The sequence below is a fragment of the Pleurodeles waltl genome, chromosome 3_1, assembly GCF_031143425.1.
Source record: "Pleurodeles waltl isolate 20211129_DDA chromosome 3_1, aPleWal1.hap1.20221129, whole genome shotgun sequence".
NCBI classification, from domain to species: Eukaryota; Metazoa; Chordata; class Amphibia; order Caudata; family Salamandridae; genus Pleurodeles; species Pleurodeles waltl.
In genome coordinates, this window is record NC_090440.1 from 1,630,670,458 (window position 1) to 1,630,688,587 (window position 18,130).

General features: G+C 45.1%; 1 protein-coding gene across 1 annotated transcript in view; it reads right to left on the bottom strand.

Moving 5' to 3' along the window:
• The window catches only part of FASTKD1 (FAST kinase domains 1), a 441,158-nt gene that overhangs the window by 304,196 nt on the left and 118,832 nt on the right, over positions 1 to 18,130 (bottom strand). Inside the window, exon 7 of the mRNA XM_069225290.1 lies at positions 3,077 to 3,208. Within this exon, the coding sequence (XP_069081391.1) occupies positions 3,077 to 3,208 (132 nt within the window). The remainder of the gene's footprint in view (positions 1 to 3,076; positions 3,209 to 18,130) is intronic.

Here is an 18,130-nt window from a genome sequence, read left to right on the forward strand (position 1 = left end):
CAGGTAATTGCTCTACCCTGAAATGTAGTTTGGTTGAGATAAACACAGTCCTGCCTCATAGGTCAACCTCTGGCTGCTCTTTTACAGGAATATGGAATTCCGTGAAACCGTCTAACGTCACCTCCATAAAGATCAATGTCTACTAAAATCAACATACTTCTGTTAACTTTATAAACAATTGCCACAGGAGATCATACTTTTTGTATTCAGGCCTGCAAAATTCAGGAGAGGATGAAAATATCATTAGGATTTTGATCAAAGTTCTCCTCTCAGCCATGTCTCTTGACATTACACAAGGTCATACTGCTGTAAAAACAACAAAAACAACAACAACAAAAAAAACTTTGGGGTTGATTTAAAGTTACAGTTTCCAGGTCAGCGGGCAGCTGACACCAAGGTGTCAGAGAGGATTCACTGTTACTGGAATTAATTGGTTAATCTATCTTTATCGTTCTTCTGTTCTTGTTCTTAGTAAAAAAAACATTTGTCTGGCCTCCTACTATAGCTTTCCAAAAACCTGCTAACACTTCCCAAATGCTGTATGGTAATTGCAAGACTTGGGTTCATTTTTCCAGAAGTAAGAAGATGCGACAGGCTTCCATGTTCATCAGTTTCACTAGTTGGTGAATGATGACAGAATACTTCTAAGCTCATCATTCACTTGTCATCCACGTTGTTAATTATGTGTCATCAGAGTAGAATTCTACTTTAGTTTGATACTTTTTTCATAATCTTCCAGTGGGTTAGGATCTACGGTCTTTACATCACGTTCAGTTATATTGGTATTGCATGAAATAAACTGAGTAACCATGAGCTGCTCAGAGGGCTAAATGAGTGGTTATATGGTAAGCGATTCATAAAATCAAGGTAGGAGTGTGTCTAGAGAATTATCAAATGTTGCCCAGCTTAGTTCAGTTGAGGATGCCCTTGTAGCAGGAGAATCTGATTTTTCAAATGATCAAGGAAGCTTCTAACAGGTTAAACACTATGGGGGTCATTCCGACCTCAGCGGGGAAACCCGCCGAGATCGACGCGGACGGTCAACAGAAGACCGCCAGTGCGCAGAAACCCCGCCAGCCACATAATAAACATCCAGCTGGGCAGGCGGGCAAGAACAGTGTTTCCAGCAGCCGGCCCAGCTGGATGCAGGGCCTGAACAAATCGGGCAGTGAAATGGCCGATGGGGCTGTGCCTGGGGGCCCCAAGTCACTCATTCCGCCAGCCTTTCCCTGGCAGTGTAAACCGCCAGGGAAAGGCTGGTGGAATCAGACTCATTACCTGGCGGGCAGCGCTGCCTGAAGCGCTGCCCAGTCAGATCAGAAACGCTGCCACTGCCAGGCTGCCTGGTGGCGGAAGCATGGCGGTGGCAGCGTTTCAAATGTGGCAGTTCAGCCACGTTCATTATATGGTGGTCTGGACCGCCATGCAGTTGGGTGCAATTACCGCCAGCATGGCGGTCCAGACCACCATGTTCATAATGAGGGCCTATGTTCCTGTATATAGCAGGGGCCCGAGGCCAATTGGGAAATTAGATCAAATCATCTGCGATCAGAGTCAGACGGATGTAAGATGGGGTGATTTTTGCTGGCAGGTAGACCCTGCAGTTTCGTCCAGGCCTGTGATTTGGTTGGATAATACAAAGTCAGTCTTCTTCATGCTGCATGCAGGCCCTGTGAGCTAAATGAAGAGACTCAAAATGAAAAACTATGTTGGTTCCCTCCAAGTTCTCCTCATTTTTTCCTGCCTTTTTCGAGGGTTCCTGATAGAGCACTTAATGAGAACAGTCTATTTTTCAACTTTCTTCCCAATTGTTTTTGTCCCATTTGCTGGATTACTTAGTTCAGCTGTGTGCATGTGACATTTTGGCTTCTTGCAGCCTTTTGTGTCTGATTCCATGTCCCTTTTGTTATTGTTCATAGAAGGTGAAGTGATTTTGTTGCTCCTTGGAGAATGTAGCCAGGGACGACTCTGCCTCTAGTGTAAGTCCACATAGTTTCTGAAACGCCAATGTTGCGATACATTGGTCTAAAAGATACATTTACTGCAGCTTCATTTACAACTGGGACACTTAGAAATATAAAAATCTGAGTATGTGTATGAGCTGCTCATGTACTTAACTTTATTATCTTGTTTTTGAGTTCCTGTTACAGCCAATCCTTCTGCTGGTTTAATAATGTGGAGTTGAGGTCTTAGAGGCACTTGGACGCTGGGAGAGTATAGTCAAACACAAAGGGAGAGCTTATTCGGGGAGGGGTACCAATGGATTAGTGGAAGAGCTCATCTAAAATGTTCTATTCACAGAGTTCACCACAGGGTCTCCCGGAGCACTTGTGAGCAGTCTCTCATCCAAAATACTTGGGCCTGCACCAGGGGTAACTGGAGCTGTTACTGCTGCTTCCTAAACATCTTGCATTTATATAATTGTAACTTGACTCATCTGCCTAACCAACAACATGGCAGCGCTCAATGAATTTTAAGCTTTCCACAAACCTCGGACTCTATGTAGAAGTTAACTTAGAGTTTGTTGTGCTTATAGTGGTTTATATGGTTGTACCCGGGTGATGAGCCCTGGGTTGCCTGTGTTCCTGTACAAGGAGAACCTGGCTTGGCAGCTTGGGCTGGACTGTTCCCAGTGGAACAGGGTCAAGACTGGTTTGCATATAGCTGGGTCCAAACTGAGGTGGCAAGGTGCGCAAAGTAACAGCGGATTGGGATGCAACATCAAGTAATTACCAGTGGCTGTGAATAATTCAAGCACTGCATCCATCATTTTTTGTATGCTTTATCACATTTTTCTTATCCAACAATACTAATAATCAAACCCACCAAACTAACAATCTGTTGGAGCTGAATAACCAGGCTAGCAAGAAACCTCCCTCAAGGCACTCTCTGAACAATGAATGATGATTCAAACACTGAAGCAATCCCACCATTAATAGGCAGTGATGCAATGGAGAGACAGAAATATGTCAGAGCCGCAGAGTTCTAAGGTGCTTGTGGATCTACTGCCTGAAACTCTCTTAAGCTAGACCTAAAATATAACAGAACACAGCTTAGCACTTTCAAAACTGTTTACCTGATTAAAGTGCTCCTTAGGCGAGTGTACAGCTCTGGGTTTTGACAGTGCAACACCACTAACGACTGCGTAATCCGTGCCAACTCAACAGGTCGGTAATTATCCAAATGCTTGAGAAGGACTGAAGCTATTCTGAAGAAAAAAAACATTGTTTTAGCTTGAGATTAAGATAGAGAATATGCAAATTGCCTTACCAATTAGCCAATATAACCTGCATTTACAATTACACTTGAAATTTTAATGGATGGTGAAGAGATGCAGCAGTACACAACTTTGCATCTGGCTACAAACGCCATTAGCAGTTTGGAATGTTAATGTTATCTATTCAGAGCCAACGCATTTAGTGGCTGGTCATAATATTCCACTGACTTAACACTATGTGGCTCACTATGAGTTTGGAGTACGGTGGGGAGGTTGTCGCCATACAGTCTACCTACCCACCAGCCCCATTAAGAGTTTCCCACTAGGTCAGCAGGCGAAAACCTGAGTTTTCACCCAATGGCCTGAGGGGAAACAGCTTAGAGCATGGTCTCTGGCTCATAATCGAGCCAGCGGCAATGCTGTAGAGAGCAGGTGCACTAGCACCCTCGCAATGTTCACTGTCTGCAAAGCAGACAGTGACCATTGCAAAGGTTCTGGCCAGGAGGGCCCCTGCACCCGTTCTCCGCCAGAATGTTTATTGCAGTAGTACCGCCATGATACTGCCAGCTGAGAAGCCACCACCTCCAGACCGCTGGGATCTCTGATCCTGGCAAAGCTGGCGGTCCGACAGCCAGGGTTGCTCGGACTCCTTCCACGAGACTGGCGGTCTAGTGCCCGCCAGACTTATAATGAGGCCCTATGTCTTTGGTGATGTCCAAAGTATTGTACACATACAGCTAGGACATATATATATATATATATATATATGAACATTAGCAGCAGTTACTCCAGTGCTGCAAGAAGTTTAACACCAGAGACTTGAAGCTGATATAGAACTCCCAGCCCCCTCCTGCTAAAGACAGACCTCCCAAGTTAACTTTCCGCACAGCTCTTCACACATCACAAGCTCATTTCACTTATATTTTTTTCAAGACTTATTCATGGTAAACCAAAAGCTAAAGTATTAGAGTCTGGTACAGCAATGAAGATTAAGTTACTTACCTTCGGTAAAGCATTATTTGTTAGAGACTTATTCTAGTTGCAGATTCCTTACCTTAGAATTTCCCCCAGATGTCAGCCTGGATTCAGAGTTTTTTTTTTTCTTTTAGCAGTATCCCTGCGCGCCGTCAGGTGGAATTGGACGGCTCCGCATCAGTAGTCAGCATCGTGCTCGCTGGATATGAAGTCGCAGGACCTATATAGGCACCACCTAGCACGCTGACGTCCGTTTCATTTCACTACTTTACACACCAGATGTGTGTAGCCATGAAGAACACTGACCACTGGTGTGTCAGAACAAGGGCCCTGAAAGGGAAGTCCTTCTCCCTAGAAATTAGTTTGCTGAGCAGGGAGGATGGGTGGGTCAGTAAGGAGTCTGCAACCTGATTATGGATCTACCAGATAATGCTTTACCAAAGGTAAGTAACATGTTCATTTGATAGAGACTTCTAGTTGCAGATTGCTTACCTTAAAAAAGCTGCTCAATCAGTACTATCTCCCCAGAGAAGGGTCAGCAAACCAAGATCATACTAGGAAGTCCTGCAGGACTGAACAGACAAAGTACCTGTCCCTTCGGACCTAACTGTCCAAGCAGTAGTGTTTGGTGAACGTGTGCGGGAATGCCCACGTTGCTGCCTGACTGCTTCTTTGCAAATAAGTAGCACATTTTAATGCAGAGGATGACCTATCTGGAGATGGTCCTCTTCTGCACTGCCTGACCTTTCTTCGCACCCACATAACCCACAAAGACTTGATCATCCACTCTGAACTCTTTGCTACGATCAAGGTAGAACGCCTACGCACTTTTTTGGGTTCAGGTAGTGGAGTCTCTCTTCCTTAGAAGGATTTGGGGTGGGGGGCGTAAAAGGTAGGCAAGGTGATGGGTTGGCCTACGTGAAAGGGCGTGACCACTTTTGGCAAAAACGAAGGCCTGGTACGAAGCACCACGTTATCAGAATGGATGGAAATGAAGGTGGGCTTTGAAGAAAGGGCCTACAGCTCACTCACCCTGCGGGCAGAAGTGATGGAAAGGAAGGCAGTTTTTAGAGTGAGAAGCCTGAGTGGACAGTTCTGAAACGGCTCGAAAAGAGAAAACATCAGAAAAGTAAGTACAAGGTTCAAATCCAATTGGGGCATTCTGAACGGAGAAGAAGGAAACATATGGGTAAGACCTTTCAGGAATCTACCAACAATAGGAGATTTAAACAATGAGAGTTGGTTAGGTAATTTCAGGAAAGCAGAGATAGCAAGCGAGTAGCCCTGGAGGGTGCCCAAAGCAGAGTCTTGCTGGGCTAGTGTTCGATTAAATAAGAGAACCTCTGATACAAGGGCAGAGAAGGGGTCAACAGACTTGCCTGTGCACCACAACAAACTTGTTCCAACGACAGGCGTATATTGTTTTGGTGGAGGGACGCCTGGCTGCCAAGATAAGGTTACATAGTTCAGGCAGAAGGTCAAAAGCTGTAAACTGCCACCGCTCAATCACAAAGCAAGAAGACAGAGACTGGACAGGCTTGGGTGGAGAACTGTCCCCTGCTGCTGTGACAGAAGATCCACCCGAAGGGGCAGTCTGATCAGAAGATCGATTGCCATGCTCAATAGCTTGACATACCAGACTCTTCGTGTCCAGTCTGGAGCCACAAGGATTACTTGGGCCTGATCATTCTTGAAAACTCCGGGCTAAAGTGGTATTGGTGGAAAGGTGGAACGGAGGCCTGAGTTTCACTTAAGAGGAAACGCCTTGCAGAACGAGTGCTGCCTTGGAAAATTAAACACGCAAAACATCTGACATTGTGCGTTTTCTGCAGCGGCGAACGGATCTAACCAAGGTTCTCCCAACCACTGAAAGAGACCCTGTGCCTCCTCCGGATAGAGACGCCATTCGTGATTGACCAGGCATTGACAGCTGAGTTTGTCTGCTCTGGCGTTCAGAGAGCCCACCAGGTGTTCAACCATGTGGGAAATGCCCTGATGTTCCAGCCATGTCCAGAGGCGCAGAGCCTCCTGATAAAGGGTCCACAACACCACCCTGCCCTGCTTGTTACAATGCCACCTGCACCACTTTCCCTTTGAGATAGGGAAGGAATGCTTTCACTGCTAGCCTGATCGCCCTGAGCTCCACAAGACTGATATGGAGCCCGGATTCTGCCAGAGACCAGATGCACCTAATCTCCGACTCCCCCATTTGGCCACCCCAACCCAGGAGTGACGCAACTGTTACTACTGTCAGATCTGGTTGGGGAAAGGAGAGGGATGTGCCTCTGACCCAACTGCGGTTCAAAAGCCACCACTGCAGATCTTACGCAGTTCCATCCGAGATGTGGACCATGTCAGAGAGATTGCCCTAATGCTGCGCCCACTGGAACTTCAGGCCCCACTGCAGAACTTGCATTTGCCATCTGGCACGAGTCACCAGCAGGATGCAGGGGGCCATGAGGCTCAGCAGCCTCAGAGTCATTCTTGCCAAAATCCAGGATAAAGGCTGAAACATCAGTATCATAGCCTGGCTATCCTGGACTCAACGCTTGGGATGATTAGCTGAAACTGCACCTTGTCAAGAACAGGTCCGATGAAATGGAGTGTCTGAGAGGGAGTCAGGTGTTACTTGGTATGTTTATAGTAACCCCCAGCAAATGCCGGAAGTCCGTCCTAGTCTAGAGGTGGGAGACGAGGGCCTGGGGCGAGCCCAGCTTCAACAGCCAGTCGTTGAGATATGGAAAGACTGAAACCCCTGATCTGCACAGATGTGCTGCGACCACCGCCATCACCTTGGTGAACACCCGAGGGGCGCTGGTAATTCCAAAGTGGAGCACAGTGAACTTAAAGTGCTCATGGCCCACCGTGAAACACGAGTAAAGTCTGCGGGCAGGAAGGATGGCAATATGCAAGTCAACATCCTGCAAGTCCAACGCTACCATCAGGTCTCTTGGGTCCAGGGCAAAAAGGTACTGAGCCAGAGTGAGCATTTTAAACTTCTACTTCTTGAGGAAGAGATTAAAGCAATTAGGGTCTAGGCTAGGGCAAAGACCCTTGTATTTTTTGGGCACCAGAAAGGTAGTAGGAATAACAACCACAACCTACTTCTGGCACAGGGACCCCTCTCCAAGGCTCCTTTGGCCAAGAGAGCCGTAACCTCCTCAGGAAGAAGTGCCAAGTGATCCTCTGTCATCTGATCGTAGGATGGTGGCATGGATGGAGGGGTTAATGTCGAAGGGGAGGGAGTAGCCCCTTTGGACTATCTGCAAAACCAATCTGTCTGACATGGATTGCCAGCGGAGCAGGTGATGGCAAATCCTGCCTCCGATTGGTAACTGGTGGGGTATCATCAGACTAGAAGGTTTGAAGGCAGCTGCTGGGGCAGTTGGGGAGGTGGGACATGGATGGACTGGCCGGAATGCCAGCTCCCTGAGCCACAAGGACGGTGGATCCCACAAGGTGGGACGCCCCTTCCATAGCTACGAAAGGCGTGTAAAGCAGCCTAAGGTGGACAAAGGGCCGCTGCAAGGCCCAGGGACCTGCCAGTAGCACGAGAATCCTTAAAGTGCTTGAGCGCCAAATCTGTTGGTCTCCGCAGAGACGGGTGCCATTGAAGATCAAAAAACAACTAGGGGGTTGCTCTTCTTCAGATCATCGCGAGGCTGGCGCAGAAACAAATGAACTGTCAGCACGCCAGAGTGGTGCCAATAAAGGACCCGCAATGTCCTATCCAGCGCAGACGATGCCGAAGACTGACACAGAGCTGATCAATGCCACTTAATGGCGTGAAGGGGTACTGCTTGAGAAAAATCTCCGGATCTAGACTGACACCTATTCTAAGGTAAGGAATCTGCATCTAAATGTCTTCAGATAGCACTTTTTTGCCCTCATCTGACTAGCAGCCCCAAAACAAAGTACTCTTATTTAAGGAGGGGCGCTGAGGATTGCTAAATTCCAAAAAGGATGGTTTCACATCTGGTTAAAGACATGTAAGTATCACAAGGGTGTACAGCACGATTCACCAGTGAGTAGCTCGTGAGCTACTATTAGGTCTCCAGAGACCTATAAGTAGCTCACCTGTATGCAGGCCAACTTATTAAATTTGAAGCTATTGCTAGGTTGAATTAATCTATGTAGACATAAATTGAGAATATGTATTTGAGACAAAAATGGGTTTATATTCAGAACTCAAAAGCTGATATTTGAAGAAAAATAGCTGAATCTCCAAATAAAATCTAAGCTTATATTTAAGTGATAAATCACAAAGCAGTTGGGAGATTATTTTTTTCCACAAATGTTATTACATCGCTACCAAAGGCAATGCAACTATGGTGGTTATGTATTATCCAGGTCATTCCATATGACTTGTGATGGGCTGAGGTGACTGTAGGTAGTAACCGTGCACATGGTGCCCACTAATGTATTCTTATCTGATATGGCCACTATTGCAATGCTGATAATAGTAGCTCTCAATGTGATTAATTGAAGATAAGTAGATCTAATTACAGAAAAGGTTGGAGACACCTGATGTAGGGGAAAATCTCACCTGGGTGGAAGGGAAAATACGACCAGCTCAAAAAGGAAGAATTTCGTGGAAGGTATGACAAAATAAGGCATCAGACTGAGTCACTAATAAGTGACCCGACTATATTTTAAAGAAGGTACATAATATTGTTTGACACATGTTCCAGCAAAACCAAATATAAGAGCAAGGATTTGCAAAGTCAATACGTCCACGTTTGATGTGCTATGGCATTCACCGCTGATGCAGCAAAAGTGGTTCACTATTGACTTGAGATCATGATTTCAACAATGTATGGATGAAAGATTCAGCCAACAAAAGCAAACAAATCATCAAAACATCATGTATAACCAACCAGAAACAGATGGTTACGGATACATTTCTTAACATGTATGCTATGGAGTGGCATTCAAGTGCTCTCAAAGATGAGTGCCATCAGTTTTATTACCCTACATTAATGTACTGGGATAACCCTTGTGATCGCTTACTACAACATTCAGCACATTGGGGGCGTGAGATAAGGGAAGAAACAAGCAGCAGTGGACAGAGGGCTATTTTGCAACGTATTTCCTCATGCATTTCAATGCTAGCCTCTAAGAGGAGGCGGAAGGAAACATTTAAATAGCCAGTAGTATTTACCATCTGGGCTGAGCCAAGATGTAAATGACAAAGTCCCAAGCCAATGGTTGTGTGAGGCTGGTCTACGGAAGTCAACGTATGAAAGCGGCAGACCCTAAAGTCAGTATTTATATGGTTAGTAGAGGCTAGTCTGACAGCTGTACTGCCAACACTACAGGCCTAAAAATGGACAAAGTAAACAAAGCCTCAAATCTCATGACAGAACATTACGCAAAGGAACAACAGCCATGTTGACACGGGAGCTGACCTGTCTACCACAGAAGCCTTCATGGGCTTTGGTTTATGTGTTGACGTGTACATCCTGACAAGGGTGGCTGGCTGAATGAACACCAATTTTCTTGGAGCAGAAATAAAGTGCAGGTTTAGTTCTCTATATTTCAGCTCTTAATTTCATGTTTTCTTCCTTCTGAAGGGACACATAACTACACTCATCTGGTCTTCACTATGGTTCATTGTCAAAGTGAACGGGTAATGAAATTATTACCTCATCTTTCAAGCATGAGGTCGTTCAGGATGAATGTTAATTAGCTAGGATTGAAACCCACCAAAATAAATGATCATTTTTGCTACCACTGGCCTTTATCTACTACAAGGTAACAACAGACATCAGGAGACAGGTACATGCCATCACTCTCAAGAGATGAATGAATCCATTTGCCTCTGCTCACAAGTACAGACATTGGTTTGGACTGCTCTGTATCTTAATTGGGTGAGATTCAATGAATATTCCTTCTTGTATATCCATCTATTTTGTACCAGGGACTATCACAGTTTCCAATTACTTGATCAGAGAATGGACAGTACGAAGAAAATTTGTATTGTTACACTACTAGTCATGTAATAGAACTACTCTTTTTACTGGAACAACTGTTACCATGTTATATGTTTTATTACATGACAAAACTTATTTTGTAATCTCAAGTATTAATGACTAATGTATATAAAAATTAAAATGTTTTGACGTTTTAATTTGTGTTTATCATTCTGAAAGTACTCCTCAGACGCTTTAAAGGCCTACAGTAAGTAATAACCTGGATCTGACTGACTGACTGATTAGTTGATCCTCTGACCAGGCTACTCACTACACCTGTACTGTTCCTCTAACCACTGCCCAGATATTGTGGATGTTTTGTAGATGCTCACCAGGACTTTGCGTAGTTGGCTGTGTAGTGCCAACAGGAAGAGTCACCCAGACTGAGCCACAGGCTCACCAAACTCCATTTTAACCAGCAGACTTCCTCTCAGACAATTGCAGTGCTGAACAACTGCCCAGGCCCAACTCCGTTTGCATTATGTCAATGTACCACAATGTTGTCTATAACCAATGTATGACAATCCATTGTGAAAAGGAATATGCCAGCAGCTACTACAAAATAAGGGCTGGCTTAAAAAAAAAGCATTCTTAATATCCCGTTTGACTTATAATTGTATAAGGTATGGCAGTAACAGAATGATAACGGTCTTATAGCAGTAGAGCACCCGCCTAAGGCCCCCTCCCCACACCCTGTCAAGGGAAAAGGCAGATACTGCACATGCTGCATCAATGGCCATGAACCCAGGCAATCAGTAGTGTCCCAGCTTAATAGGGTCCTGAAAAAATGGTCCCCACATTAACAGAGGGTAGGGAGCCAAGAACAATCAGACTCTGAGATGCTGCTGTGCTGAGGCCAGCTGATCCTCAATGCAGCTTACCTGTTTCCCATAGCTGGTTGATGGACCTCTCCTGCTCACTCCCTGTATCGCCCCAGGATTGTTCTCAGCCTAAGATGGGAGCAGATGCCTGATATTACTGCAAACCCGGCAGGAAACTTGAGCTCTTCTGGTCCCTGATGTCCCCTCCCCCCCCGCCCACCCACAATGTGTTTAGGTCAAACCTTCTAGTGTTGGGCTAAAACATGTTCCGCTCAGTAGTCCTGTTGGACCTTTGGATCTGGCCCCTTTTGCAGAGATATACCTAAGCTTTTTGCCTCATTTCTCCTTTTTTCTGACCTGTTTTGGTTGCCTTTAGGACTCTGGGCACTTTACCACTGCTAACCAGTGGTAAAGTGCATTTGCTTTCTGTCTAAAATGTATTGGTGATTGATTTATCCATGACTGGCATATCTGATTTATTTGTAAGTGTGTGCCCAGGGTCGGTAAATCAAATGATACTAGTGGGCCTGCAGCACTGATTGTGCCACCCACATGAGTAGCCCTGCAAACAGGTCTCAGGCCTGCCACTGCACCCACTTGCCAGGCCCAAACCTTCCCTTTTACTACAGGTAAGTCACCCCCTATAGTAGGTCCAAAGCAGCCCCATGGACAGGATGCAGTGTATTTCAAAGGAAGGATATGTTCTGATGTGTTTTACATATCCTGGTAGTGAAATATTACTAATACTACTATTAGGTTTTCATTACTGCAAGGCCTATCTCTCCCTAAGGGTAACATGGGTATTGCCTTGCAATATCTTTTAAGTGTAATTTCACATTGGGAACAGATAGAGATATGCTGTTTTGGGTATCTAAACTCACAATTTAAAAATACATCTTTTAGTGAAGTTGTTTTTAAGATTGTACGTTTGAAAATGCCACTTTTAGAAAGTGGACATTTCCTTGCATAACCATTCTGTGCTTCTGCCTGTCTGCTGAATACACATTTGGGTCAGGATGACAGTTTGGCTGTTTGTGAAATCACTCTAGATAGTCACACAAATGGAGCTGAGGTTTGCCTTGCATTTCCTGATGGGTCTTCATGAGCTAGAGTGGTGGGCGAGGAGGACACTTGCACCTGAATAGGGCTGTGCCTGTCCTCACACAAAGCAGTCTCCAACCCCCTGGAGTGTGTCTGGGGCCAGGGCAGGGAAAGGCAGAGTCTTGTGCACTACAAAGACTTTTCTTTGAAATTTGCCTACTTCAAAGACAGAAACTGGTATAAGAGCTGGATGCTGTCGGAGGGACTGCCAGTCTGCCTGTTGCTTTGCCGTGCTGGCCTGCAGCTTGCTGCCTCTGTCCTGGGAGTGAAAGGACTAGACTTGACTTTCTACATCCTGCTTTCCAAGGTTCTCCAAGGGCTTAAACTGAGCTTGCCTCCTGCTAAGAAGTTTCAGGGCCATCAAAGACTTCACCTACCAGCATGTGGGCTCTCTTGCCGAGAGTCCTGACTTGCCCATTGGTGCCAAATCCAGTTCCTGGGCCCTTCGATGTGAGCTCTGGTGCAATTAAGAAGAAACCAAACACAGACTCCATAGTGACATCGGAAATGGCCATGCTGTCCGACTCCACACTGATGCCTGCACCAGAGCTGTGGTCCCCAATGAGTGCAACAACCATGACCTACAACACAGGCTTCATGCCAACACAACACCTCCAAAGTCCTGCCACAGCCTGAATCCTGTGTCGCCGACGTCCGTGACACCCGACTACGCTGCAGCACCGGTGGCCCCATGTTGTGATTGTGACACAGCAAAGTCAACACCTTGCATCTTGACCTGCTGGATTCATCGACCCCGCTGGGTCATAAGGAACCGATGCCTCGCCAACAACACAGCATCATCTCCCTTGCAACCGTAAGGAACAAACGCCTCACCTCCCCTGCCTAGCAGTAAGGAACAGATGCCTCACCTCCTCAGTAGCAGTTAGGAACCGACGCCGCACCGGTTCTAGACGTCACACCTCCCAAACCCAGTGCAGCATCTTTGCTTCTCATAGTTTAAGGTACTGTACATTGGATCCGTGTGACACCGTGACTGGCCCGCACTCCCTCGCGAGTGGCGTCGGACTGTTGGGAACAACTCCGTCAAGACACCGTGACAGCCCCAGTTGGAGCTACTGTGTTTTTAAGTGTTTTACTAAGATTTATTCTTTGAAAATGTGTATCTTTACTTGTGTATGTTGGATTTTTGTCTTTTTGGTCATGTTTTACTCACTTAAATATACTGTGTTAGAGTGTGTGTGGGAGGTGTGTGTGGGAGGTGTGTGTGGGAGGTGTGTGTGGGAGGTGTGTGTGTGTGTGTAAAAATACTTTACGCATTGCCTTTGAGATAAGCAAGACTGCTCGTGCCAAGCTACCAAGGGGGTAAGCAGGGGTTATCTTATCTGTGACTAGAATGAGGAACTCTACTTGGGCAGGGTACAAACCACTGCCAACTAGAAACCCCATTTCCAACAAGCCCACATTAACGCTCCTGACCCGGAAGTGGGAGGAGGTTCTACTGAAGTCAGAACACAATAATAAGGGAACTGGGAGTGTGTCTAGGTCCAGCATGTAAGCTCCTTAAATGCACATGTATAAAAGTGGAGTATGCAGTTCCTGAAAGAATTGGAACTGGAAACGGAACAGGCAGTAGGTCGGGATGAGCCTTAGAAAGCAGATGGGGGGGTCTGATTCCTCAGAAGCAAGAGCCCTCACACACACAGATGGGAGTCAGGCTTCATCATCGGACAGCTCATCGTTGGTCCGGCGCTGCAATGTCCAATGGGCCCCTCAAGGGGACTCTCTGCCAGAGGTCTTTTAAAATAAGATGCCATGATGAAGTGTAAGTGGAGGTGCTGTGTGTGTATATTGGTGTATGTGTGGTGTAAAAATAAATTAGAGAGACCCTAAAAGCTTTAATACGTGGGACCTCTTTTTTTTTTTTTTTTAAATAACAAAAGTGTGGCTGTGTTGGAGCTTTTGAATGAAAGACACTGCACAACGTTTAGGAAACGAATTACAACTAAAAACGTAAATAGTCTGGATGAGTAGCTGACCTCCCCCCTTGTAACAGCGGCTCCACATTAGGGCAGAACCAAGTAAGAGCCTAACAACTTTAATGGCCTCACCTGTTTTAATAAAAGCCTAGGAAAACCCCATGGAGCAGTCAAGAAAATGATTAAGAAGTAGAAGATGTAGGGCATTAAGGTACCGTCTAGATTATGAGGTCTTCCTAAAGTGCATGACTGAGTAAACACCAGATTCAAAGAGGCTACCAAGGGCCCAATGAGAACTTTGAAGGAGATACAATTGTCATCGCCCAAACTCGTCGAAGGTGCATATCACAATATTGAAATCACTGCACCCATCTGAACTGTATAGCATGGTAGAATGTAGGACCCCATTACTCTAGACAGCTTAGCTTCAATTTGATCTAAATTGCACACAAACAACATTAAATTCCTAAAGCCACCTGACAAAAATGGTTCATGATATGACAAAACTAAAATGAAATTACTGGCCTGAATATTAAGCATTTGCTTTAATACAAACCAAACACTGCACATCATCTAAGAATACCATGTTACAGGGATGTTTCCATCAGCCTGGACAGCAGAATTTGTAAGGGTACACGTATTAGAATGGCATAATACACAAACAAGTTCCTTCAAATATTCTTTCTGCGCTCTACAACAAGGCTGAAACAGGAGTGTCAGTTCATCTGTCATCATGACAGCAAACCAAGCTCACAGCAAAAGCTACAAGGACGACTAAGGAGCAAGGCTGTAAATTTTGTTCAATGTCTCATTCAACTGAAAATTTGAGGCGATTTACTATTACTATTCATCAATGGCCCTTAAGAAACTTAATAGCTTGAACAATTTTGTAAAGAACTGTGAAATAATTTCAAATCTATGGGTAGATGGGAGTAAACCATCCTAAGGGATTCACAACAGTAACTGCTATTGAAGGTGCTCTCACCTAATATGAACTCACGAGGGTCTAATTATGGCATTTCAGTTTCAGGTTTGTGAGTACGGCGCGCAGCTAAGTGCATAAAAAAGGAGTCACTCAGAACAAAAGGTATACAAATTCAAGGAGTCGTGAACTATCTGAAGGCCTTGTACCTTTACATGACACCAGGGTCAAATGTTACATACTAAAAACCCCTGCCTTCCCACCTACAGTGTTCTCAAAAAATCCGTTCTGCGATCATAGCTTTTACTGGCGCTGCCAACACTGTGAATAATAAGTAGAAGATACACATATTTGTCTGTCAAAATAAGGGGCATTCTTCAAATAGTAGCTACTGTTAGAACGTGCGCCTTTGTGTAAAGGGTGAGGAAAGAAAATCGGTGCTATAGGTAGGGATTGATTTCACTGGAAATAAACTATAAAACACGTATTTTCAAGGTTTCAAATCATTCGGGAACGCATATGGATGATAACTTTTAACAGATGAGGCTAAAAAAATGTTCCTTTTATCGTTATCTAGAAAATAGCATGCACAGGAATTTCAGATGGATGTGTAAGTTAATGCGTAAAAACATCAGAGTGTAATGCTAAATGTTCAGCCACACTCAAGAGTGCCATGAAAACAATATCTCGATTAGGCCCAAGGGTTCTGAGCTTGAAACCTATTTTCGCTGTAATTGACACGTTATTGAAAACTTCTGCTGAAATTATCAAGAGTGTGCCAGGCGTTTGCCACAATAACATACACAGTTCTTATTTATATGACCATTATCAGTTTTTAATTTAATTGGCAAGGTGAGATTACGTTCATAATGTAATCAAAGTTAAAAATTCGGTGCGATTTAGTAACAGACTCTGGGCGATGAGAAAGGAGCATTATTTAACAATGACGTTTGAACAAATCGATTCACGTAAAAAAAAGCCTTTTAAATATTTTAGTACCTTTCTACATTAGGGTGAAAAGAACCTGGAAGGCGGGTTTCACTTTGCATCCATGTAGTCCTGAACCGAGGTGTTTAACAAATCACAACTTCCTTAAATCATACTGTAAATTAGAAACCTATACATGATGATTAAATTAAATCCAAAACGGAAAACACGTTTCTGCGTAGTGTTCTGTTACGTGCTATCATCAGAATAGAACTGTGCAATAAGGGGGTGCCTGGTGTTAAAATGGAGTTTCCAGTCAAAGTTGATGCTCGTTTTCTATTGTGAATGTGTTTCAAAACCTATTCCACCATATTTCAACTAGGGGTGCTGGGGCTATAGCACATTTCCACGCTTGAGTGATCAGCAGTTTTGCTGTCACCAGTTGATGGTTTATGGAATCCGATGCAATACTGGAAAAAGCCTTTTATTTTTATTTTTTTAGAGTTATTCTTTATAAACCCACGCACACATACATATATTTCCAAGCCACTCACCAGACATCCTTGTGTAGGTATGCCCCTCCCAGCAGCTTAGTCTCAGGCCTGGAGAACCCACAACAGAGATACAAAGAGGTGTGAGCTTTATGTAAGTCATCAATCCAACGAAATGTGATCAAGGAAGACAAAAGGCTCGGCCTCACCCAAAGGGCACCCATCAAGGGAGACAAAAACCTCGGCCTCATCCAAAGGACCTTATTCAGCTTGCATAACAGAATAAACAGAAATCTGCAATATCATCTCTACCATCTACCAAAGGGCAGCCCATCAGGAAGTCTAATAAGCAGCTCCTTTCTAACAAGGTTGCCTCTGAATTTCTTAAGGAAGCCCTGTCACCATCCTCACCTCAGTGTTTGGACCTCTCCCCTCTGGTCACATCGATGCAGGCAATACACTCCCACTGTCCGGTGAAGCTGTCCCCTCCCTCCATCTTGTGCCATGGCAAAAGAAAGTGTAGGAGGCTGGCTCTCTATGTAGAACACAAAAATGTTTAGCATCGTGCAAAGAGCAACCCCACCTTGGTTTACAGAGGTAAGAACTAGACCACCTAATGCTCGAATTCTTGTGGTGACTTGGTTGAGCACTTAGGCCAATCTTAAGTATTTGTTGTAGTCACAGTATCAATAAATGTGGCCACACACTCAAAAGAATAACTCAATACCAATTTACAAAAATAATGAAGATTTTTATAGATTTTTAAGACCAAGATCATCACAATCGGGTAAGTACTTTTTAAGTTATGACTTTTCAAAGTTTAGCCGAAAATGTCTTTTTGTGCGTAATTATGCATCGCAGGAATCAATGGGAGAAACCTTTAAAATCAGGCACTACATTTACCCATGTCTCCTTCAGTTTTTAGGTTAAAGTCACCGAGCGGTCCTGTGTGCCAGCCTGAGAAGTTTGGTTGGTTCCCGGATCAAGCAGGAGCAACTGCTAAAAGTCTTGGAGCTGGTGCAGGACAAGCGAGGGGGACCACTAGGAAATGCACTGCACAGGCTCACTTCAAGGCGAGTCCGGTGGGTCCTCTTGGAGTGTAGAGGTTGCATGGGGCGTAGGACCCTTAGAGCACAGCTGGTTCTCCGGTGCAGTGGCCATGGAGGCCGGGTGAAGAGCCGAGAGTGGTGTGCAAAGGTGCCCTTGGAACCAAAAGGCAAGTCATCTGGAGGGTGGTTTGCAGGCCAGCAAGGCCACTCTGGGGGATAGTTCTTGGGTGTCCTGAAGGCTTCTGGTCCTCAGAGAGTCTGGAGTGGACTTTTCTTCTGGGTGTCCGACGTTGAGGGTCCGGTACCCCTGACTATTGCACGGTTCCACCACTGAAGGTCGCAGTGCCACCAAACGTTGCACACTTGCAAAGTTTGTCCTCTGGGTCCATCAGGTGGAATTTGGTCCACCTGCTGTGTCTGGTTCCTTGGGCAGTGGCTGGTCAGGAACCTGGACTTCACTGGTTTCTGCTTCTTGCTTGCAGGGAGTGATGCCTTCACTCTAGATGGCGGTCCTTGGCAATTTTTAGAAGGTTGTAAGTCCTTTGGGGTTTCTTCGAGTCCGTTTGATGTCCAGTCCACCTCTCAGTGGCGTTTGTCGCATCCTGGGTGCAGCAGGCAGGGTTTGTCACTTTTTCCTTGGTGCAGCAGGACTTCAGTTCTCAAGCCTTGGGTCGAATAGGATATGGTGGTCTGGGGATGGCCTCTAAATACTGCATTT